At 45.0% G+C, this 26,039-nt stretch overlaps 1 protein-coding gene across 4 annotated transcripts in view; it reads right to left on the bottom strand.

Moving 5' to 3' along the window:
- Nucleotides 1-3,415: 3,415 nt before the first annotated feature.
- The window catches only part of LPIN1 (lipin 1), a 95,208-nt gene continuing 72,584 nt past the window's right edge, over nt 3,416-26,039 (bottom strand). For all 4 annotated transcript variants that reach the window (XM_063077887.1, XM_063077888.1, XM_063077889.1 and 1 more), the window contains exons 15-21: nt 23,565-23,691; nt 22,133-22,281; nt 21,527-21,613; nt 14,156-14,308; nt 8,884-8,998; nt 7,964-8,067; nt 3,416-4,868 (exon numbers count right to left, since the gene is read on the bottom strand). In XM_063077887.1, coding sequence (XP_062933957.1) covers nt 4,709-4,868; nt 7,964-8,067; nt 8,884-8,998; nt 14,156-14,308; nt 21,527-21,613; nt 22,133-22,281; nt 23,565-23,691 — 895 coding nt within the window. In that variant the 3' untranslated portion in view covers nt 3,416-4,708. The remainder of the gene's footprint in view (nt 4,869-7,963; nt 8,068-8,883; nt 8,999-14,155; nt 14,309-21,526; nt 21,614-22,132; nt 22,282-23,564; nt 23,692-26,039) is intronic.

The following is a 26,039-nucleotide window of genomic DNA, read 5'->3' as shown; positions in this document are numbered from 1 at the left end:
GGCTCCAACAATTTGGGGGAGGAAGGGAGCCATTAGAAATCGGGGCACAGCCTAGGTTCACAGGCACCACCCCCTCACCCCCCACCTCACACCACAGTCTGCTTGGCCTGGAACCCTCCCAGCCTGGACAGGCTCACATCTGAGATCCCTGGGAAGGTATCTCAGGTCAGAAGCTGTGCATCAAAGGTCACAAGGACACCCTGTGACTCCAACAAGCACCTGTGTTAGGTTTCCAAACTCCTTTCCAGGAGTGGCCGAGGCAAGATGTCTTTACATGGGCTTCCCTCCTGCAGCAGGCCTCGGTGAGCTCCGGGCAGTATTTGCTCTGGCCAGGCCAGACTAAAGTCGGATGTGAGCTGCAGCAATATGAGAAGCTTCTCCTGTATCATATGAAATGTGCTTCTCGAACTTGAGCCTGCATCAGAATCCCCTGAAGGGCTTGTTAAAACACACTGCTGGGGACCACGCCCTAGCTTGGTAGAATAGGTCTAGCGTAAGGGCCCAAGAATTTGTATTTTTAACAAGCTCCCTGATGCTGGAGCTGCAGGCTGGGAGACTACACAGTCTAAACGGTTTTTAGACCTGAACAAACAGCCTCAGACTGCTGCCTTTTCCTAGCCACGTAGTCATGTGGGACCTCAGGCTGCGCCAATTGGAGGTACTTTGATACCAAAACAGTCCCCTTCCCTGCCTACAGGTCCAATCCACAAGCTGGCTGGTTTCCAAGTGTAGCACCTCAGGGCAAGGGCCTTTGTCAAAGCAGAGCCCATGTTTTTAAAAGGCTCTGCTGCCAAACCAAAAGCGACTGTGCCCCCAGGTGGCCATTTGGGCCCATGGACGTGCAGGGCCAGCTTCTGTCTGGTCATATTCTGGTTTCCTTCAGGAACCAAGCCCCCTGCCTGGCTTGCAATAGAAGTGACACTGATCACTGCCTTTGATGCAGCAGGAGTTGCAAAAGGGGTTTTGCAGAGAGTGGAAAAAAAGCAGAGAGTGGAAAACCCCACAGCATTTTAACCGTCTCCCTTTAGCTTATGGCAGCAACGGAGCACAGTGCTGCTCCCACTGGGTCTGAAGACAAAATACAGAAAACAGCTGCACAGAGGGGAGGCAAGTGAGATGTCAGAGGTGATGGGACAAATGCTGCTGGGAGCAGCTGGTCAGGACAGCACCTTTTCTTAGAAAGAGCACTTTGGGGCCCAAAGCTGATGGCCAGTGACCCCATCCCCTGTTCCTCGGCCTCCAATGCAAGGGTGGTGGCATGGCAGTGTTGGAAATTCGAGCTCTAAAGGAATTTAAACATTCAGGTGATCACAGCTGAGACATCGCGGAAGTCCAAGCTACCAGCTAGCCTCCCTGCACACATGTGAGAGCGGCCAGCAGAACCTCAGGGCACAGCACAGCCTGGTGCACCACGAACGAGAAGGACGCAGGGCAGTGACAGAATGTGGGAATCAGTGGGCCACAGACAATAGTTTATACTAATTTTTATTTTACAGATTTACCTTATGCACCACAATCAGAGTTGGAACAAAATCTGTGATGTTGCTTAACAAAATGAGAGAGGTTTTTTGGTTGTTTTTTAAGATGTACAAGCATTAATTCTACAGATGCCCAGAGGTGAACTGTTTGAATTCGGGCTTTGTGAGGAATCCAGCCTAGTATCTGTGCGGCTACATTTTGAGCACTCAGAGACCATTCATTCCACCATCGCTTAGACAATGCAGGTAAATCAATAGGTAGTCTCCAACCTGACAAGGATGCACAAAATCAATAGGAATTCTGACCATTTTCAGCTCATATAATTAAACCGGCCAAGGATCTTGACTGATTCACTCAAAATGAAAAACAAATCTGGGGTACATCACAGAGAAGACGAGAGCCCCCAAAACAAGGACAATGAATGGGAGGCAAGGGGACCCCATATGGTACACAGCCAAACATGGAGGCCCTGGGTAGTGCTTCAGGAACAACATTTAATTAAGACCTCCATGCTCCCAAGTCATCTCAGGCTGTAGCCTTCTCCTCTCTTTGTTCATCCCTCCTGTCTCTCCCAAGTGCATGTAGAAGGTTAGTATTTTACCCACTTGAATCTAAAACATCAAAAAAGATGTTTATTCTAAATAGTGAACAGTCCATAGACAAGCACTTTTTTTGAGAGTAATATGCTTGATAACACACATCAGAAAATCAGCAACTTAATAACTTACCAAAAACTACTTAAAATTCACATGCCTGATTTTCAGAAGTCTTTCATCAGTCTCATTTATTACAATATTTTCTAGCTTTGCATCTAGCACGACAGAATGAAGTACTGCAATGATTTTTATCATCACACCAGCATATACAAATACAGATCAAATGTTGTAAATAAAATGTATTTAAAGTGGTGATCAGAACCTGACATTGAAAAGGGAATTCTCTTTGAAGGTGTAATCATTTTTCTCCAATGTGCCAGGCATATATTTTTCTATATGCCAGGTATACATATTTTTCTTCATCACATGTGATAAACATTTGATGACTTGTCACTATGGAGTGATTCATTTCCATAGGGCAACTCTGAAATGCATGGTCCAAATATACCATTCGAGCACATGAACTCAATTGTCACAGGTTATAGTCATGTACACACAGATAAACCAACTCACATATGCATGAGTGCAGCTCATATACAAATCTCACTTTCAGAAGCCACAAGGCAGGTGTTCATAAAGCAGCCTCACCAGGGCTCACACTGAACTTGACACAGATCTGAGAGTGTGACTTTCAGAAAGGCATGATCTGTTTCAGGGTGCAATAATGTGGAAGTTAAAGGTACATCAAAATTAGGGGTCCCAAGTAGCATGCTCTCAAACCTCCACTTGGAGAAAGGACTACAGAGGGTCATCCTGATGAAGGGTGAATTGCATGAGGGATATGCACCCACTCTTGCCCCCAAAGCTCCTCACAGTTGCAAAGCAGAAACTGTAGGCCCGTGAGCTGATACTTAGTTCACTCAAAAATATCACTGTGGCAGAAAGAATTAATGCAGCCTCCAAAGGTCACTAATAAACAAGCTCAGAGGATTTAGTTAAGGCAGGACTATTTTTAATTATTTTTATACCTCCAAAACGGAATCTGCACATGCATGTCCATGTTTCTATGTGACTCTGCGATCAATGACACACGTCTTATTGGCTTCTCTCTGCTTGTTCACATGAATGGCTCAGCAAAGGCATTCACTGCTACCAGAGCCACCCAGCTACAAGGGAGGCAACAACTCTGGATTTTCTTTCACAGAAAGAGTAAAATTTCAATCAACTGTTCTATTTTTTGCCTCCTATGACTAACCATGAAATTTAAATAGAAAAGCGTTTCAATCATTGGAATAAAATACTCTTTAAAAAAATAATACTTCAAAAAGTAAAACAAGATCTTTAACCAAAATAATTCTTTTACTTAACTGTTCTCTTTACAGGCCAATTTAAATAACCAGTAAAAGAATCACCTCACAGCTTAAAGAATGTCACTCAAATCATTATTTTTTAACTTTCTCTTAATTTGAGTGAGAAAAGCTAAGGAAAATAAATTACTCATAAATTCCAAAAGGAAGTCCAGTGTATGGAATTATAGAATAGTGCTCTTTGGATAGTCTAACACATATCTTTTTAATGTATTAATGACAGGTGTAATAGAAGGAATATGGATAAAATGCTTCTAACAGGAACCCAATCAGAGTAAATAAATAATATCTACAAAGAATATAATTTAATTTCTTGAAACTATTTTCTTAAAATCAAGTAGTTTCTTTTGAGCGCTCCCCACAAAAACTGAAATCATCATCATTTGGCATAAGCTCTGTGCAAGTCCATGTTATCAGCACCACCTCGCTGGATAAAAGGATGCTGGCAGAGTGTTGAACTGATCCAAAACACTGCCTTACTAATATTTACTATCATTTTAATTTAAGGCATTACAAAGTTACCAAGAGCTAAACACAGCACATTCTAAATAAAATATCTGCCGCAGATGCATTAAGGCATAAACCAGCCTTGAGCCACAAAAAATGGCGGAAAATATGCCAATTTCATAGACTATCTTTAACCAAAGGAATTAAAGAAGAATTTATCAGCTAAAAATGAGACTAGTCAGCAAATACTGCAAGGAAACATCTACAAGGCCAAGGCCCAGACCCAGTGAGGTCTGAATTCCCTTCAGGGACCTCAGATCCAGGACATGTTACCCAAGACAGCCCTCCCGGCTGTGTGCAGAAGAAAGCGGCACTAACGTCACTATAATGGAAATGTGCCCCCTCTTCTACCAAAAACCGTGCACAGCTGGCTCAATTGACACTGTCATTAGCCGGGACAGCCCTTGCACAGCCACCTTCTGCTCAGGTTTCACAAGCCCACACTGCACATTAAGCAATAACTAATCTCTGCAGCGGATTGAGAATGCAGTGTTGGAATAGGCATTAAGCCACAACCAAGGAATGCTTTCCACACTATGCGTGTACCCGATTCCTCGCCTACAAATACACCCTCCGTATTTCACTTAGAAGTGTTACCCCTGAAGGTGAGGCGGGGGAGAAATGCTTCTCCATCCCCGCTGCTCTTAAGCAAACGACGGCACACAGGCTCCCGAGCTGTAGCTGCGCATGCTCACAACCTATCCTTTAATGCGTGGCGCCTAGGCTTCTGCACTGCTGGCTCCAGGCTGCTTGCACATCTTATGTGGAAGCAGAATGGACGTCCTGGTTTTCAAAAGGTGGCAGTGGCTCTCTCCAGAAGGTGAAATTACTGAAAGTATCCGAACACGGGAAGTCTGAAGAATGGCTTCTTTTCAGCAATGGGAAAACGTGGTCAACCACTTCACAGAGCCTCACATACCTGGAAGGAAAATGGACATCGTCATTGCCACTGAGTGACACCTAGCCATGCCAAAACCAGCTGCGCACCCGGGGCTGCACTTAGAAAGTGGGAGAAATCTACGACCCCAAGTGGCAGACCACCTACTTAACCAGACGGAAGTAATTTTCTAGAATAATTTCTTACTAATTAATCAGAAATCAGAGATGAAACAGAGCATGAAAAGAAAGAGTCACAGAAGGCTCCGGGGAAGAAGTCTGTGGGACTTGACCTTGCACAAAGGACAGACGAAAGGGGGCAGAGCAGAAGCAAAGGACGACAGGAGGAAACCAGCCTGGCCAAAGGACAGCCACCCACGTGTGGGACCACAGGGGAAGCAATCACAGACAAAGCACATCTTTGGTGCATCAAACAGAGACTGCTTCGTTGTTCAAGGAAGACTCTGGGCCCTGGAGTGAAGGAGACATGGATCTGACCTTCAGCTCTGTTATTTACTAGCTGTGTGATCTTGGGCACATGGCTTAATCTCTCCACGACAAAGGGAGGAAATGAAAACTGTGCCACGGTGTTAATATCGGAGTTAAATAAAATAATGTATGTAACAATAATGTATACTGTATACTCAATAAATGTATTCAATGACAAATCATTAACATGTCTTAGGAAAAAAGCCCTGGCTGGTATTAGGGTCAAGAGAACAGGGATCTACTCCTGCCTTACTTGCTGTGTAAGCACGGACAAGTGTCTTGCCCTCTCTGGGGCTCAGACCCTTCATCTTTACAGTATGTGGAGTTGAACTAGCACAGAATTCCTCATTTCTCCCTACAACAGTCGATCACTCTATTTCCCAAGAACGTGTTGCATATCAGTTTCTGTGGCCTGTACAACGAAAAGGAAGTTGCTATATTGAATATGGATTTTCAGACCTCTGTTACCTCCAGCTGAGATTCTAACACAACCAGCTCTCTCCCGCACATCCCCACCCCAGACTCCTTCTTGCATGGGTCCCTCTCCAGTTCCAAATTTCTAAGAACCCAAAGGGGCTTTCGAAATCCAAACTCCAGGAATTAGCATGTTCTGAGGCATAAAATAACTTATTAAATAAGGATGAGTGTGTGTATTTAATAAAGGACCTCCAAAGGACTTATGAGAAACAGTATGCTTGCACAAAATGGGAAAATTCTCTCAATATAAAACCAAGAATTGTGTCTTTCCTGGGGATTAAAACAAACAAACAAATTTTTTAAATACCTCTTGGCTTTAAGGCCTATTTGTTTGAGGTTTGTGGCTGGGGGGGGTGCCCTCCCTGCAGGGAGCTGCTCCCTGCCAGGCTGCGATGGGCACCAGAACCAAACCCACTCTCACGTGCTCTAGTGGCAGGGCCAAGCTCCATCTGTGCCTCTCTTGAACCAACCCACTATGCACAGGCTCCTCCAGAGCTAGCAGAGCTCATGCCCTGATGCTCACAAATGCAGAAGAAAGCATGAGCTTCTCCACCCAGCGTGGCCCCATCCACCTAAAGACATTTCAGATGATCATCCCAGGTTCCAAGGGACAAGCATCGACTTGGCTTAGAAATGGTTGTACTGAGTTTAGTGCTAGAGAAATGCATGCTTCCCGGGAAAGGAGAGTTCCTCTCTCCCAGGAACAGTCCCATCTCCCTCCAGGTGTAAATGATGACGTTCTTTGGTACCATGTAAAGTGTGCTCCCACGCAGAGGTCCGCCCCGGGCCAAGTGGTGGGCAGAGCATGCATTTTAACCCCAGAGCTGCAGCGAATGGAATGACCTCTGAGGCCTCCCAGGCAAACCCTCTTAGACACTAGGATCCCTCCTTCCATGCACCACCCAGCAAGACCTGCTGCTCTCCCATTTCTGGGCAGTATCCCATTAGTTGAAAGTTCTTTTTGACCCTAAACAGAAATCCACTAGACCAGGGAAACCCTTTCTTGTGGGAACGCACCACAGCAGGAATGCAGAAAAAAAGGGCATGACAACATTGCCGGAGAAACTGCAAGAAAAGGGTCAGGAAAGGAACCAAGTTCCTGCTGTTGTTCCTCCTAACTCACCTGCTAAAGAACTGGCGTGGGGATGGGGAGAGAGTTGCCCCATCTTACCCTCGCTCCCCACAGACCTTGAGAACTACTTGAGAACCAGCATGACTGTGGGGCTGGGAGGCCTGTGGGGCAAACCAGGGCTCCCTCTAGCCTCTAACTGCCCTATTTAAGCTGGATGCAAATCCAACTGGTATAATGACCATGTGAAAGTAGAAATCTGCCCTGGAGGGATCTTATCTATCTATCTGTCTAAAACCACAGGAGGTGCCAATCTACTAGAACCAAACTCTCCAGTCTAAGTCCTCCAGATAAATTGGGCTCCTCAGGCTCCCTGAAGTTAGTGAGGACAGAGGCTCTTTTCCAAGTGTGCACAGACCAGACCAAGAGAAGGGCAACCTGTGAAACGGACAAGGCAGGAAGACAGTGGTCTGCCAGGATGGGTGTCACCCAGTGGGCAGAGCCCCCAGCACATGGAAGGAGTAGAAAACGCTCTCCATTCTAAGAAGTTAGGAACCCAGAGTGAGACATGAGAAAACCAAGAGTGATTCTACAGCAAACCAGGGTGCCTCATGAACAACAGTATTCCAATTTAGCCCACTGACTCAGGCAAACTAGGCTTTGACCAAAAATATGAGGGGAATTCTTAACAATTACACAGCAATGTGTCTGGTAAGAAACATTCGGTATAAGAAGAGATAAATAGTTCCTCATCTTTAAATATAGCTTCACATGTTTCAATCTGGTTACATTTCTAATTCACACTCTAAGCTTTCAAACCTAACTTGGCAAATCTAAACTACTAGTTTTTGAATTCATTCAATTCCATTCTGTAGCAGAATCTAACCACAAGTTTAAATTTTAGATCCAGAGGGAATCTGATTTAATTCCAATTGTCTAAGAATTAAGTTTTGGACAAAATACAAGGAGTTAAAATATATTCTTCCTTATAGGAATTAAAGATGAAAATGTAGGCTGCAAAGGATTAAAAGGTATACCATAAAGCACTGTTTCAAGATAATGGTACTGACAGAGTAATCACATAAAATATGCACAATACTCACGATGAGATGTTGGTCTTGGCGTGTTCCTGCACTAGTTCTCCTTTAGGATTGACAGTAAATATTCTATTCAAAGACACTCCTACTTGCTTGTATGAATACACATCCTATATTCAGCAAAGGAGATTTTAAAGTGCTTATTAGAAAAAAGAGTTCATTGTAAAAACAAGTACACGATATTTTTAATTTGATGTAATATCAAATTTTCATTAAACAAAGCTATACCTCAAAGTATTGTGGTGACAAATGTCCTTTGATGGGAAACTATTCAATAGCTTTCTTCTCTGGTCCTCAATTCCCTCATCTGTTCAGAAACTGAGTCAAAGTGCAGACAACTTATCACATCCCTGGCAATTCTAACATCCTTAAAATTATTCTCTGACCCATTTTCCCACATTATGAAAATCTGCCATGATTTTCAAAAGTAGGAGAATTTTCTGATTGACCATTTAGTATTCAACTATATTCTCCAGAATCCTAAACTTTCCAGTAAATTTGGGCAGTACACACAAAAATCTCAAAGCATTTCTCTCACCATATGAGACAACTACACCCTTAAAACTTGAGATGCTGGACTCATCACCGTGGATGGCACTGGCTTTGTGGCTCCCTTCTGGTGGAATTTAATCCTATTAAATGTTCTTGTTTCACTGATTTAACAAGTAGTTTGGAATTGGAGTTCTCCAATCTCATATCTCAAGATTCAAACCCACTAGCCAAACCTCCATAGAAAACTAGAGGCCTTGAAACAACTTTTAATCTCTTTGCCTTTCAGTGCAGGCCAGTGGCTATTTCCCAGGCTAATTCTTATAGGATGAGAAATTGGCTTTACATGTAGTGCTAGGCCAGGGCCTTCAGGTGACTGTTACAGAAAAGATGTTCATGCCAAGAGTTTTTATATACCCAAACTAACCAGTACTTACAGCCGGTCGGTTTCCAAAAGCAGCATAAAAGGGATCTGTATTTGGGAAAAACAGGTTTTTGATGTCTGTCAAACACTGGACTTTAAACTTTTCTGGCTTCTTTTCAATCACTTCTCTGTTAAAACAAACAAATAATAGATCAGCATAAGAGGATAACCCTCATTAGCATCAAACTATTTGTCAAAGCTGCCCCAACACTAAAAACACTTCCAAATCTTCAAAAGTTAAGTATGCGTAAGTCAGTTAAGCTGTCCCAGATAAACAATACAGAAAGTGAATCCATGCTTTCAAGCCTTCCCACAAAGAAAACACTAAGGATGAATCATTTCACCAAAGAGTTCTACTGGTCATACAAGGTACAATGAATTCCAGAGCATAGAAAAAGAGGGAACATCTCCAAACTCGCTTTATGAGGCCAGTATAACCTTAAAAACAAAACCTAAAGAAAAAAAATATGAGCAAAATGTGGGCCAATCTCATTTGTGAGTGTAAGTGCAAGATTTCTAAATATATACATATATGCAAGCAGCAGCAATGCATAAAAGTTTGTTTTATTCCAGGAATTCAAGAGTAATTTAATATTTAAAACTGATTAATGTAGCAGGTTGTAAGAGAAAAAGACATACTCATCTCAATAGAAATAAAAAGGGCATTTGATACAATTTAACATGTAATCAGGATGAAAACTCTTAAACCAGAAATAAAAGAGAATACGCAAAACCTACGGCAAACATCCTGTTAATCGTGAACTTAATGGTGGGCTCTCTCACCATTTCAATTCAATTCTGTACTGCAGTCCTGTCCAGTGCAATAATGTAAGAAAAATAAATAATAGTTACAAGGATTAGAAAGAATGGGGGGGGGCCATCATTATTCACATAAAAAAATTATACCTATAAAAAAACAAAGAACCTGCAGATGTATTATCTAAGATTTAATAAGGTTAATAAGTCAATGCACAAGAAAAAAAATCAATGTACAAAAATCAACTGCAGAGTATTTAAAATAGCATTTTAAAAGTACTAAATGTCAAAGAATAAACTTAAAGGAAGATATGCCAGAACTTTACGGCTAAAATTATCAAACTTTATTGAAATATATTAGGGAAGACCTAAATAAATGAAGAAATAAACCATATTCTTGAATTGGAAGATTCTATATTATATTAAGATATGAATTCTCCCTAAATTGATCTATAAATTCATTGTAATTTCAATCACACTCACAACAGCTTTTTGTATGTTTTTGTGGAACTTGATTCTAAAAGCTACATGGAAAATGAAAGGGCCAGGCACAGCCAGATTATCTTTGGTGATGGAGTGCCGAGCAGCTTATGAAGATACAGTGGTTGAGACACTGTGGTACTGCTCAATTTGTCTAGCGCTTTGCCAGTGGAACAAAACAGAGACAGATTCATGAACACTCAAAAGCACAAGGACATCTCAAAGCAGTGGGGAAAGGGCAGTCTTTTCAGTAAACAGTGCTGGGACAAATGAAACCCAAGGCCCACAGGTCAGGGAAGACGTTGTTAATGCACAAAAAACACAAGCTATGGAGGAAATGATGTGTTGAGTCCCCACATGAAACTAATTACAGGAAACTAAGAATCTGTGCTCATCAAAAGCTATAAACTGGGAACAGCAGCACTCGTAACAAAGCCTTAAGTATATAGAATATATAACATGGTCTTCCAAATCAGAAAGAAAATGGGAAAAAGACTTGAACAGGCACTTCACAGAAAGAAAAGCCCAAATGACCAATAAACACATGGAAAGAGACATTTCATACCCACCAGACTAGGAGAAAAGTCTTACAACATGTTGGCAAGAAAATAGAGCAAACGGAAGACTTATAAACTGCTGGTGGGCACACAAATTGTCTCAACTACTTTGAAAACTGTTTGGAATGACCTACTAAAGCTGAAGGTGTGCAGAACCCTTGGTGCAAAAATCCCAGTCCCAAGGATGCACTTCAGAGCAACTGGTGCACACACACCCCAGGTGACACACACAAGACGCACTGCTTTAATAGCAAGAAACTAGAAATGACTCAAGCATCCATCAATAGTAGGATGTATAAACAAACCATGGCGAGGTCATACAACAGATGGTGTATAGCAAAATGAATGAATTGCAGCTACATCCACCAATCCTGGGAACGTAACACTGAGTTAAAAGAGCAAGCTCCACAGGAACACGTGATTCCATTGATACACAGTTCACAATCATGCACAATTACACACACTGTTTAGGATTACGAATATGTGTGATAAAACTATTGAGGAAAGCAAGGAATGATTAACACAAAATTCAGGGACAGAAGTTACGACTGGCAGGGCAGGGGGGTGACGAGAGCATTCGGGGGAAGTCAGATGAAATGGTTTGTCCTTTTTCTTCAACTGGGTGGCACGTAGCCTGGTGTTCACTGTTTGCTTATCCTTTACAGCTTGCACATATTTTAGAAATATTCTTTTGTATCTACTCAAAAACGTCACTTAGATGATTAAGATGATGGTATGATGAAGCACAAAACACTGTCAGCAGAACCAAGGGTTGGTCCTGGCTCTGCCATGACTTCTGTGGGCTCCAGGGTCCTTCCTAACACCAAAATGAGGGTCTTGCATTCTACATGTCAGGACCCTTACAGATAAATCCATGCATGACTATGATTATGCCTCAAACTTCAATCCCCTGGAGGGGAACCACCCAAATTCAAGTTTCTGCTTCAATATCTCTCTTTCCTTCCTTCCTTCATTCCTCCCTCCCTCCCTGCCTCCCTCCCTCTCTCTGTCTCTCTCTCTCTCTCACACGCACATACACACACACTGTGGAGGATGTCCACATGCCTTGAAGGTGCCTGACCCCTTGTTTGGTAGCAGGGACACCGTGGGAGTAAGCAGGAGGGCCGCTGAGAATTGCCACAGCGAACAGGTTACAGTGTACCTTGGCTTATCCTCTCTGATGATCTGAATTTGCAAACAGTTACTCACCTCATCCTAGAAGTAATTTTACTCTAACAAACGAGTGTTATTTGTCCAAGTCTCACGTCAGCTCAGAAAACCCCAAAGGGAAAACAAAATTACTCATGGAATAATTTCTTCTCTCCATGAGATAGAGGCCAGGCTCTGTTGTTCCTTAAGTTCAACTCGGCCCAGTAACCCAGAGTCATGGGAATTAGCAAAGGCCGCCTATCAGCTCAACTCATCAGCAGTACACCCCCGCCCCATGAGACTGGAGCCGGAGTTGTCAAGAATGCACATTGTACCAATAGAGGGTTGATGGAAATGATCTGGGTAGCTCTGTCTGCACAACAAAATAGTGTAGGTAATAAAGAGAATCACATGACTCAACTCCAATTTCTACCTTAATGGGAGCAGCTCCTGAATCAAAAGAGTGTGTGAAATAGATCCTCTCAACTTCTTTTTTCAGACATTTTCCTACAATCATAGCATTTTATAGCTGATAAGGACCCTTGAGACCATCTAATTCAACCTCCTCATTTGGCAGGTGAGGAAACAGCCCCAAAGGAGGGGCACCTGCTCTCTGGTCTCAGTGCAGTTTAATTAGTGGCCGAGCAGCATCACAGCCCGCAGCTCCCGGTGTCTGCCTAAGAGTCCTCGCTGCCCTCCCATGCCCAGGGCTCAGTTTTGCCGGCTGTGCTACATGCATGCGTACCCATCCACTCATTTCTCTTCCTTCTTTCCAGTTTAAACCTAGGTAGTATCATCAGACTGCACCCAGTTAAGGAATCTGGCTAAGGAAGGCTATTTGTGCTCATGGCAGACTTCACTATCAATTCTAGAAAGTCTTAATGACAGCCAAAACATGAAAGGGCTTTGGTTAGACTGTAGTGCTCGAAAGGACCAGGCTGTTAGCTATTTGCCATATTGTGAGGTTTCATTTTGTCTGTTTGTTTTTAATAATTCCTCACAGGGAAAAACTAATATATTTTGGACAATGATATTTAAGTGAGGAAATGAAAAGAATCACCTTAAACTCATTTTTAGTGGGAGGACATCAGAGTAATAATGTCAGCTTTTTACTTTGCCTAGCAAAGCCTTAGTACATAACATATGCTAATGAGTGGCTTGTTGCAAATTGTCAACACAGCTCAGAGACACAGTTTCATTAAAATATCTGGATTTCTACTGAGATCTATCTTGTCACAATAACTCTTAGGACTTGAATGAAATGCACTAAGTTTTGCCTGAATTTTCTCCCTAGAATGTGCAGTTTTCAACTTGAGATCTTTTACTACAGGAAAAAAAAATTATTGCTCACACAAAACAAAACTGTGATGGAAAAGGTATCTACAGAGCTAAAGAAAAATATTCAAGAATCAACATGGCATTTTGGGCCCATCTAGATTCTTCCATCATTTGCATGATTAGCGGCAGCAAGCAGCTAAACTGATCCTCAGATTCGGGCTGAGTCATGTCAAAGCTTTTCACTGGATCTGAAAGGCCAAGTATATGATACTTACAATCAGCCCTGAGCAGGGACCAATGTCCTGCAGTTGATTACAATAGGTTATGCTTTGAGAGACATCCAGGAGACTGCCCTGAGCCTCAAACTACAGGGAAGTCCAGAGGTTTCCTACCTCCTCCACAGGACCTCAGCTAGTTTGGCTCAGCTGCTTTGCACACAGCCCAGAAGGTGAAGGCAGGAGGGCAGTCAGCAATTGGCTAGTGGCCTCTTAGAAGACCACTGAAATAAACAGGGCTCCCAGAACTCGGAGAGAGAACAAGTGTAACAGGAGTCCACGGCCAGCTGGACGGTGGTGGTTGGAAGAGAGGCCACTTAACCCAGACTAGGTTCCCCAATGAGATGAGATACAAGTTGATTCTCCAAGGGCCATTAAGACTCGGCCAGGCCACTCAGTGAGAGAGGGAGAGAGAGCTGCCCAGAAAAGGGGAACAGCAGGTGCAAGGCTCAAGTGGAGAATATGGTCTGGAGAGTGGAGACGGTTCAGTGCGAATGAGTTTTAGAAACTGGAGAGGAAGGCAGTGGAAGGTCATGAAGGGTCACCAGGTGCCAGGCTAATGAACCTGGACTTTATCCCCAGAGCCTGATGAGCCAGTGAGGGGAACTGACGAGGATGATGGGGCTAGCCCTGCATTTTAGGATGACTTTTCTGTTGCCCACTAGGGAGCATGCCTATTGGTTAGGGAAGACCAGGTAAGAGGCTGTTCTTGCAAAGCTTCCAGCGAGGAAGAGAAGGGGTCTGAAAAGGTCTGGGCGTGAGGAGCGAGCGGACTACACGGGGGCAGCACCTGTGCAGGGCAGAGAAGAGGCTGCTTGGACTAAGCAGCAGCGGTCCCTGTGGCAGCACCGTGCCCCTCTCGTTGACCCAGTGCAGGTAGCCCCTTGTCATGTCTGCCATCCCGATGGCACGTGCAGAACAGTAGAGAAACTTGTACCCATTTCTGAAAAAGAGACAAAAGGTCCACATTTAATGGCATCACAAAATGGAACCCTCTTGCATTCACAAACCCTGACCTACCTCTGCTTCAGGAAGAACGGCACTGCTGCAAGTTCCCCAACATGCAAAGTCCACATTCTGTACAATCTCACTTCTGATTGAAAAACAAGCCTAAACACATGCCACTGTACTCACTGAGTGCTCCACAGCCTGTGGCTTCATCCCCACAAGAACATGGCTGGGTGCCCATGTCGGTGCCTGCCTTAGAGTCCTCGCTGCCCTCCCATGCCCAGGGCTCAGTTTTGCCAGCTGTGCTACATGTATGTACCTATCCACTCATTTCTCTCCCTTCATTCCAGCCTAACCCTAGGTGGTATTTTTACTGCTACAACCTGGTTTTACTGCTATAGACACCAAGGGGCAGGTGGAGCAGACTGGCCAACCCACCAGCACATGTGCCCTTCATACTGCCCGTCCCTGCTCCTGGCTGGAGCCACACAGCCACCGGGACTCCTCCCGTGTCTTCTCTACCTCTGCAAATGGATCTCTCACTAACCAGATGTGAAGCCAGGATCTCAGGGGCCCCTTGGTTTCTACTTTTCCTCAGCAGGTCCTCTCAGCTCCACCCCAATGCCTACCCCAAACCATCCCTCAGCACCCCCAGTGCTACTACCCTGTCCCCACCACCACGGCCTCTAGGCTCCCCCGGCTGCAACAGCTTTAAAGTGTCTCCCTGCTTCCATCAGGTCTCCACACTGTACCCTAAGAAAACTTAAAACTGATCCGCTGATGCTCAAAACCCTCCTCCCCAGGTTTGCCACCTGTCAGATGTAATCCAAATTCTTTGCCATGGCCCACAAGGCCGTAAGACCTGGCCCCACACTTCTCTACAGCCCCATCTACTACAACTGTCCGGTCCCTCACTCCTGGCAAAGCACACGGATCTTATCGTCCCACTAACTTGCCAAGCTCATTTCTGCACTGGGCAGTTTCACATGCTGTTCCTTCTGCCTGGGATATGACCCCCCCATTTCTAGGGCCTGCTGGCTCCCTCTGCTTATCTAGGTCCCTGCTCAAGTCCCATCTCCCCAGGGGGCCCTTCCCTTGACCCTCTAACACAACAAAACACACATTCTCACGCCTCGCCCAGAGACTAGCCCCTTGTTCTTTCTCATGGTACCTATCACTAACCTTAGGCTACAGTCCCTTGTTTGACTGTACCTCTCACTAGTCCCTAAACTCTATGGACAAGAACTTTGTCTCATCCCTTGTTATAACCCCAGTGCCAAAAACAGTGCCTGGCATGTAGCAGACAACTGGTAAATATTTGCCAATTGAACAAACACAAACTATCCACTTCCTATTCTACCAAGAACATTTTAGAATAACCAAAGGACTTGGCTCTAGAATTGCTTAATAATATGTTCTGCAAAACTGAGAAAGAAGAAAGTTTCAAGTCAAAAAAAATCTAGAAATATCAGCTTGTTTGGCATACAGGCATGTATCTGCCTATATCAAGTAACCATTTTAATTACTAAACATCTTCGTATTTTAGCTGTTTAAATAATGTGATCTTTTAAAAGAATCACTATTTCTATGTATAGCTCTTCACATCAAAGTCCTAAAAGCTGCCACCTGCAGGGGTCTGAGATGCTAATTTTATTCAAAAGTACTACAGGAAAAAGCAACAATTCCAGACACAGGACAGGTGACAGGGCAGAGTGGGACCCAGGGGTCGGAAGGGTGGGTGAAAAAAGGTGCGATACACACAGAGAGCGCCCTTGTGCCTCCAGCAGTCTTGGCAGCTGCAGCAGGGCCCTGGGGAAACACCAGAGCACAGAGAGAAAGCAATCCATACCCAGCCTTAGCAAAGAGTTTTCTACTTTACATCTCTCTTAAAAACACTGACCCAGAGAGGTAAGTAGTTTGGCAAGTGATGGAGTTTGGATGTGTTGTCCCCTCCAAAACTCATGTGGAAATTTGATCTCCAATGTGGCAGTGTTGGAAACTGATTGAGTCATGGGGGCGGATCCCTCATGAACGGATTAATGCTCTCCCTGGGGGAGGGGGAATTAATGAGTGAGTTCTCACTCTATTAGTTCCCGCCAGAGCTCGTTGTTTAAAAAGACCCTGGCACCTCCTCTCTCTCTTGCTTCCTCTCGCCATGTGATCTGCTTGTACCTGCTGGCTCCCTGCCACTTTCCACCATGAGTAGAAGCAGCCTGAGGCCTGTGCCAGATGCAGCTGTCCCAGAATCATAAGCCAAATTTCTTTATAAATTACCCAGTCTCAGGTATTTCTGTTATATAGCAACACAAAACGGACTAAAACAGAAAGACTACTTTTGAGAGCACTTTCCAAGATGAGCTTCTAGATTGGCTTTCTCAACAAGGACATCTTAGACTGGTAAATGTTTGTTGGGGAGAAAGAGGTCCCTACAATGCTGCATTGTACGGTATTTAGCAGCATCCCTGGCCTCCACCCACCAGGTACCAATAACACACTCGTCCTGACAATTAAAAATGTCCCAAGACACTGCCATATATCCCATGGAAGACAAAATCACGCTTTGTTGAGAGCTGCTGTTGTAAAGGAAAGGGACTCTGAGGTCCCACATGCAGTCCTAAGGAAAGGCTCATCACCTGCCACCCTAGGAAATGAAGGCTCTGCACCTCACCCAGGCCCCCACAGCCCTCTACACTCTGGTCCCACCTACCTTCCTGTTTCATTTCAACCCACTCCACGCTCTGCACCAAAGCCTTCCCTTCCGTGAGCCCACCGTGCACTCGCTCATCTCCCAGCCTCTCCTCTCCCTCCCACTTCCACCTAGGATGAGCTCCCAATCCTTTGAAATCCTATCCATGAAACTCACCTCTGATATTCATGAAACTCAGCTCAAGTGACACCTTCTCATTGAAACCTTCTTTGACACCTTCAGCCAATCAGAATTCATCTCTCCTTCACTAACACCCTATAAAATCAGCATCTCTCTCATTATACTTACTCCCTCCCCAACTGCCTCATTACAGGGAGCTCTGAATGTCCCCTCCTACGTGATCATGAGCTCCTGGAAGGGACAGGCTACTCACCATCCTTGACAGCACCAAGGACGGTCCCTGGTGCACGGCAGGTGCACAAACACAGAGCCTAGCTAATCCTTCACAGTTCCAACTAAGGCTCAGCTTGGAAAAACAACTCTCAGCTGTAAGACACACAGACTTGTGTAATTCAGCCACACAACCCAGTAGCAAAGCACTTCTGGGCTAGCAACGACCTAAGGGATTATCTAGTCTAATTTCTCATTTTAGAGATGAGAAAACCAAAGCTCAGAGTGGGAGACATAACTTGGGCCAAAGGCCTAGGGTGAGCTAATGACTATTGCTTCCAGAATCCAGGCCCCTGACTCCCAGTCAGACCTTCTATTCACCACCTCATCCTATCTTTTACTGGCAAAGAATAATGACTGAAATAAACTAAGACAATATCAGGAGAAAGAAAGAATGAGCTGCTGTGGGCAAGAGAGGGAAAAAAAGACCCTAATTAATCTACTAATGATGATTTCCCATTTTTAAAATACTGGCTTAAGAAGACAAATATTCCTTACGCCACAGGTGAACTGATTTATCTGTGAACACACAGTACGTGTTCATTCTTATTAAATCATGGAGACGCTGATTTCTGGTTACATGAATATAAAAATATATATTAAATAAGGTAGAAAGTTCGAGCGATTATTGTCCAAATTTAGGCCCCAAAAGACATTTTAGTTCAAGGATGTAGATATTTTAGGAAATAGTCCTTCTTTACTTTCCTTCTACTTATCAAACATATTTGGATATGAGGGAGTTTCATATATTTCCCATTTGCATTTGCTATAGTTCTTTTTAATCAATAACAAGCAAGCTTTATACCTGCTCTATGAACAAGATGACAATCTGCCCTACAGATCACTTCTCATGGGCTGCCCATATTCAAAGAAGTCATTAAATTCAGCAAAAGACAAACAAAATGATTCTCATGTTCTGTTGTTTCCAGGGAAGTGGCTATCTGCAAGGCTGGTTTTTCCATTAGACAAACACCGCCAAGCATAAAATTTAAGTGGTGCCCAAATTCAAGGGAAACAGAGTCAGGAAACAGTAAGGAGTTCAAAAAATCCTAAATGAAAGGGCATCTTTTTCCTGGTACTCTAGCATGCTGAGCGCTTTTCTAAATATCTCTCTGGGTAATCACAAACACAACTTCACAAGAATGGCCTGGCCCCATCAGAACAGCAAGTCGCAAACCCTCGTCAAGTCTCAGTCGTGCCACCTGTTCCAGCTGTGGCTGCGGAAGACCTTCGAGGGAGGCCTGTGAGACACAGCCAGGGTGGGAACTCACTTGAACCAATGGACGGCTACGGGAGTCCGTGCCCAGCCTGTGCTGCTACTCCGTGATGGAGATCGAGGCCCATGAGCCAGGCCTAAGCCCTTGGGTAGCAAGAAAGAGCCCAAGAATCCCGGTGGAGGCGGAGTTGAGGACAGCTGCCTGGGGTCACGGATCCTGGCCTGGAAGGGCTTCTGAGGACTGTGGTGTTTGAGCCAGTCATTAAAGGCAGAAAAAATGTTGAGAGGCAAAAATCAGAGGTAAAGGCACGTCAGACAGAAGCCGTCCCGTGAGCAAGGCGAAGATGAGAAAAGGAGCACCAAGTGGGGAGCTCTCTCGCCTGGATGAGAGCAAGAAGGTCTGAGGAGCAGCAGAAAATGAGGAGCGCACAGAAGGCTGGGACCCCGAGGTCCAGGCTGTGAAAGCCACAGCAAGGAGCTGGCGCTGCACCCTGCAGGTGCTGAGTACGAAGCCCCCGAAGCCATGGCCAAGCCGTACTTGGGACAGTGGCTCGGGAAGCCCTGGCCACTGCTGCAAATCACACGGCCCAACTGTCTGGGTACGCTGGCGAGGACACGTGTCAAACTCAGTGAGCAAACAAATGTCCATCTCCACGTTGCTTTCTGCTCCTACCTCCCAGCCACAGTGATGATATAAGTAATGTGCAGCAGTCTCAGATCCTAACCAACAGATTTCACTCATTCGAACCCAATCCATCAAAGGCAAGAATGATCAGGTGTTCTTCGGTAGGCTACACGATTTTAAGAGGATATCTTATTCTGGGAAAAGCTGAGAGACACAAATCAAGAGCCCACCTCCCAAAAATGTGACTGTGTTTTTTTAATATTACACTAAGGACAGGAATAGATTCATGTTCCAAAAATCAGACTGAATCAGGCTGTGAACTACTCAATATCCTGACCCATGAGGGTTATTTTCTTTCAACTAAAAATAGATGCAGTTTTCAGTGTCATGCAAGTGGAGGCAGCTCATGAACAGATTGATCCTTCTAAATGCAAGGTCAGCCACGGTGAGGCCGTGGGGAGGGGCCTGCACACACACCACCTACATCAGCACAGGCTGGGAGAACCTTTTCAGAGGGTGATTCGGCAATAGTGATCAGATCTTTAAATGTGCTCATCCTTTGACCCTTCAGTTCTATTCTGGGAATCTACTTTACAGCAGTACTTCTCTAAGTATGTGTTCTTTATTTATTTATACACACATTACATATTATAAACATTATATGTAACCACTTAACCAAATCACTATTAGAATAGTGAAAAACTGGAAACTACTTAACAATTAGAGGGCTATTTAAATAAAATACGGTATATCCACATTGTAAAATTTTGTGCAGCAGCTAAAAAGAATAAGGTAAATCCTACATGTAATGACATAGAGAGATATGATATATAATTAAATAACGTGAGCACATATGGCTGGGGGGCAAAGGGCGTTGTAAATGAATTTTTTAAGTACAGCAAGACAGAACCAAACCATTCAGTCGTTCTACTTCTAGGGAATGGATTAGCTTGGTGGTAGGGGAAGGAGGAAGATACACTATAATCCTGGCCTTCTTAAAAATTTTTTTGGAAGCAAAAGATGAAATCTAGAAAAATAAAGTCAAATCAACAAGCTGGGCATCTAAGAAGAAATCCAAAGCTTTTAATCCCACTAGGAGATAAGGTCCTTTCTCCAAGCCACCGCTCCCTACCTAGTCATGAGGTCCCAGAGTGGGAGACTGTCTAGTTCATGACAATCCCAAGCACCTGGCACTAACAGGCACTCAATAAACATTGGATAAGTGAATGAATGAGGGGCAAGGAAGTATGTTTCATTCATCTTCGTATGTGTTCACAGAGTTCCAGAAGGAGCTTTGGCTGGTTGCCCTGGGCCTTCCATCCTGACATTCGCTTCCTCACCCATGGCAACACAGGGCTGTCCTGATTCAGATCAAGGCACCCACCAGCTCTAACTGGCTGGAGAACAGAACACATTGGAGGGAGAGGTTTCACTCAGGTGGGAGACACTAGTTCACAGCAAGTTGGAGAAACTGTGAGCAAGTGGGTCTAGGTTTGGACCAGGCACGCTGGTGTGAGGGGGAGAATCCCTGGATGGCTCTGAACCCGGGGGGTCATCAACAGCAGAGCTGGGTGGACCAGGGTCTGAATGAGTTCTGCCGGTTAGCAGCTATGGGAATTTGAACAAATAGCTCTGAGTTAATTCCACTCATCTAGACATAGAAATGCTATTTCATGCTTTTCAGAATTACTTATAAAGATTTAGTGAAGTATCTCTCATGCCCGACACAGGACAGCAGTTTGAGAACCACTCTTCCACCTGACATCCAGGTGTGGGCCCCACGGTGGGTGCTGTTCTAAGTTTTGGCCACTCACCAGAGTGCTCCACAGACCAGGTGGACACGATGTGCACTGCTGGCTGGACCTGTACCACAACTGAAATTCGCTGGGAATCTGCAACTTTTTAGCAAATAGGAAATCACTTGGCATATGTAAGCCCACCATTTCTTCCTCCACTTGTCTGTGACATTATTTGGTATGAACTGAACCTCAGTCCTTCCCCTAATGCTGCCACCTTCTTCTTTCTCCTAGCAATTTTGGACTCCCCTACACTTCCTTTCTCGTTTCTGGATACTGAATTTAAATTTGGAGTCGCCAGGATTCACTGTGCACTCAGGATACTCCACCACCACCCCCATGCCCACTGCCTCTCCGTGGTTTCAGAGCAGCCCTCTTTGCAAGTCACCCAGTGCCCTGGCAGGAAAGACTCTGTGTGCAGAGTGTCATGCACACACCAGCAGAGCGTGGGAGATGGGAGGTAAGCACCGTGTACTCACTGGCTCACTTTATGGTACAGTTTAGCAATGCCCTGGTGGGTCCAATCCTTCCCAAGGGTGGGCAAAATGTGGCCAAGAGTATCAGATCTAAGTAAAGAGAAAAATGAGAAAAATAAAATGAAAAGGTCACGCAAGGAGCAAAAAGCCCTTTCGGATTCATTACACTATTCATGCCTCATCAAAAATGCAAACGAGACCCACTTTCCTTTCTGGGTAGAAAGCCTAAGGCTCAAGTGATCAAATGGGAATGCTTATGGGGGGATATGGTGATCTGCAAAAGGGCACCTTCAGTCTGATCATGTACCTAGGCCCTTGGCTTGCTAAATCAAAGTGAAAAGGCCATTCAGAAAAGGCGCTCTTCAGAAGCACCCAAAGCAACAACGTCAGGGAGATGATACCCCAGACAGAAACGATACCCAAGCCCTAAATGCAGCTACTGAATTCAAGGAACTAAAATACATGAGCAGGTCCAACCACACCAGAAACTGAACTGTACAAGTCTCATGGTGGCACCCAAGGAGGAGAACAAAACTGCCATCTCCAGGCCCAGAGGTCCCATGCTGGAGTCAAGAAATCTACCATGGCCCCCAAGTCAGCTGCACCTACCTCGTGATTGTCCCGTCAATATCAGAAATGATGACCTTATCGTCCCAGTTCCACAAATAGATGGTACCTTCGCAGCGGCAGGTGCCTTGGTACTGTGTGGTGACGCTGAAAACCACGTCATTTGGGCCATTCTTTAACTTCAAGCTTTTCTGAAAAACATGAACTCTTTGTCCACTTGAGGGGAAGGCACAGATTGAAAATCATTTGGCTTCTGTTCCACAAGAAGCAGGATTAGGCCTTAAAAAACAAATCATTGCCCTGGGCCACTGTACACTTCTGCTTTTCCCCTTCCCTGTTCTAGTACTTTCAGAGGCTGGACAGGACCTAAACCTCAGCTCTCTCAGGCCCGCCTGCAATGCAGCACCCACCTCCTACAGAGGCCTTCTACTTGCGAGGATAATGCCAACCTGACCCGGTATTTCTGGATGTGGATCATTAGACAGGCTTACATGACAGACTATGAGGCTTGGCCCAATAAATCACAATTCCAGAACAGGAATTAACCAGTCCATGACTAAATATGAAGAGTCATGATTTAGGGACACAAATACATTCAGCCAAGTGTGAAAGCATTTCCCTAAATAACCAGGCATTTAATGATTGTCACACTGACAGAAATGGGAAATGCACACCTCATACCCAGAAGAACACAGTCTATACCCAAGGAAATCACACTGAATTCAGAAAGCAAAATTACCTTTTGCAGTTCTGAGTCCCTTTGCTTAAGGCCCTGTGGGCTGCACAGACCCACAAGGCTCCCCAACTCCAGGGTCCCCTGCATTGCTGCTGGGAGCCATGTGCCACACAGAGAGGTTCCCAGGCTGCTGGGACCACAACTGGCTTAAAGGGCTATCTGGGCCTGTTCATTTTCTTTTCCCATTAAAAACCATCACAACTACGCCTGGCTCCCCACTAACTCTTAGGATAAATGTAAAACACTTTGCAAAAAAGCAAGGATATTTGCTCACTGACAGGTCACGGTTTAAAAGAGGACCCAGGGAAGAGAGGGACCTAGTTATAACTGGTCTTACACATAAGCAAAAAAAAAAAAAAAAAGGACATTGGGACCAGATGGTGCTCCTTACTACCTGAAATTCTCTAAATCCCATCACAACAGCTTGGTTTCCACCAATTTAAGGGATACAGTTGAGATAACAAACACCTCTCTTAAAATGAAAACACCTTTGAGTCATTGATACCTCAAGACAGACTATCTCGATCAGGCTGCCTTCCTCCCAGCTCATGAAAACAAGAGCCTCCAGGGCTGGGTCAGAAAAAGGGGAAGACAAAAGGGACGTCAGGGTGGAAACATGGGGTGACAACTGAGGGGCTTGGGGTCCCCAGAGGGTCGCAGGCACACCAGGAAGCGGAAGTGAAAGGAACACTAGCGCGGCGAGGACTCACAACACCGCGGTGACAACGGGAGACGCACCAGCTGCTCTGAAGTGAGCCGGAGAGTCTTTCTGTAACTGACGTTAGACAAAAGAGGGAGGTGGCCTGCGTTCGTCGGCTTGGCAGCTGCGTGCTCATCATCACTGGAGGATGATTCATGCTTTATTCTGAAACACACAATGATGTAATCACCAATTAGAACATGCATCTGGGTAGCCATTAAAATTGCATTGGCTCTGAATCAATGACTGAGTCAATCGGGCTCTCCTGAGTGCTGTCTGCTGGGTGGCCATTGACCATCTGGCATGAAATTTATCAATGAACTCTCTCATGGCCATTCATGCAGCTCCTGCATTATTCACACGGGAGCTGCCTTTCCTCACTCACCTGCCTATTTATTAGCTATCATCACTCTATTTTAAACCAGTAGGTTTGTAGTCTTGATAAGCAGGGTTAAACTCCCTCCTGGACTAGGAGGACACTGACAAATGCTCCCTTCTCTGCCTCTCTTCCCATCTGAGGCTGCAGGCCAAGCCCTAGGAGACCAAATTTCAACAAGTCCAGGCTCATCAGTTTCCTATACAAACCTCCTCAAATATACAACTCCAAACAATCAGGGCACTTCTAGGACTTACAAGCAGGTGGCAGTGAAAACAAGGAAGACTTGCCAATTCTACTCTCCACAATCCCTCAGCAGTTATCACACAAGCAAGGGATACAACCTTATTTGCCCACACAGAATCCACAGGCCAATGCCCCTAACTCTTGATGCTCCTGTTGGTGGGACGCTGGGAGGTGCAAGGTGGGAATCAGGCTCATTTTCTTTATAGCTCATGTAAAGCACAACAGTAATTAGTTGTTCCCGAGATTAAAATCCTGCTGTGACATAATCCCCAACCCAGTAGTAATGAGCTATGCTTCCCAGGACCATTATCTTTAAAAAATGTCTCAAGGCCACATGAGGTGCTTAATATTTGTTTGGTTGGTTGGTTGGTTTTGTTTTTCTGGTGGCTGGCCAGTACAGGGACACAGGGATCGAACCCTGGACCTTGGTGTTGTCAGCACCAAATTCTAACCAATCAAGCAACTGGCCAGCACGAGGTGCTTAATAAATGTTTGTAGACTAAATGAAAAAGGCTGAGTGGCCCCAAAGCAGGCGAGTCCCAACCATTCAAGGGCTTCCTTCCATGCTTTCAGCTCAGTAGGTCCCATTCTGCAAGATTAGCAAATACTCAGAGCTCCATCCTATCTTTTCATCTTGAAAAGCTCTTACCTCTAATGCTAATGTCCTCTCCTCCTCCTACCTGCAGTTTTCCCCCTGGCCTCCCACTTAAGATCTCCTGTGCAACCTACCTCCTTCCAACCCTGTGTGTGTTCACTCAAGAAGCTCTCCCTATAATCCAATACCACCCAGTACTGGGGAGATGTAGAGGACACTGTCACCCAGCACCCCCCCTTCTCTGTGACTTCCGCCACATCTTGTATGGACATCTGGCTCTTTCCAGGCCTTGAATGAGCTGCCCCTCCCTAAGCTCCTGATCCCCAGGCCCCAGGAGAGGGGTCTGTGGGCTTCAGGCTGGTGGACTAGATAGAGCTCATTCAACCAACATTGATCCCCACTGTGCCAGGAGCTGATGCTACAGCAAACAACCTAGCCCTGCTCTCACAGGGCTTTCTGTCTAAACAACCACAACACAGCAAACTGAATGGGAGACACACAAGGGGCGATCACTGGGACACAGCCCTGGTGAATAAGCCATGGCGCCAGGTGACATGTCAAAGGAGAAGGACAGAGCATAGTCTAGGATTCTGCCTGATCCAAGGCAGGACTAAGCTCCATATGGATGGAACAATCCAGTGACACTGCGGTCTGATTCTAGTGTTAAATTAAGTTTGGCCTAACGGTTTCTCCGGACTTAGTGAACCAGAACCTAACTTGATGCTCAAACAGACTGTCACCTATTCTTGTAACAAGTCGCAGCGTCTCAGCCAATCACAGAAGCTGACTCTCAGCCAATCACAGGTGGTCAGCTCTTCAAACCACATGCAAATAAGGGAAACTTAACCAATCCAGCTGCTTCTTACCTCCCTTCCATGTTCTTTCCGTCCACAAATGTTACCTGCCCGTGACGTGGCCCTGGAGTCGCTCTGAACCTACTCTGGTTTGGGGAGCTGCCTGATTCACTGAACATTATTTGTTCAATTAAACTCAGTTAAATTTTATTTGTCTAAATTTTTCTTTTAACACTAGAGTGGAAATGGCACTGCAGTTACAATGTCAAAAAGCCCGGTTTCAAGCCCACAGTAACTTCAGGCTGTTATCCACTTATCTTTCAGTCATTTCCTCTCTTAAAATGCACAGGGACAAACTGCATCCCACCCACAAAAAGCTCAGGATGCAGGCAGGTGACAGCCTGGAAAGACCTGGACTGGGAGACCGGAGTCCCAGCAAAGGCCTCACAACTAGAGAACTCCTCTCTGGCCTCCAGTCGGCTCATCTGTAAAACAATATGTT

The sequence above is a fragment of the Cynocephalus volans genome, chromosome 14 (assembly GCF_027409185.1).
Source record: "Cynocephalus volans isolate mCynVol1 chromosome 14, mCynVol1.pri, whole genome shotgun sequence".
NCBI lineage: Eukaryota > Metazoa > Chordata > Mammalia > Dermoptera > Cynocephalidae > Cynocephalus > Cynocephalus volans.
Note: the sequence above shows the minus strand (reverse complement) of the source record. Positions and strands in the feature narration are given on the sequence as shown.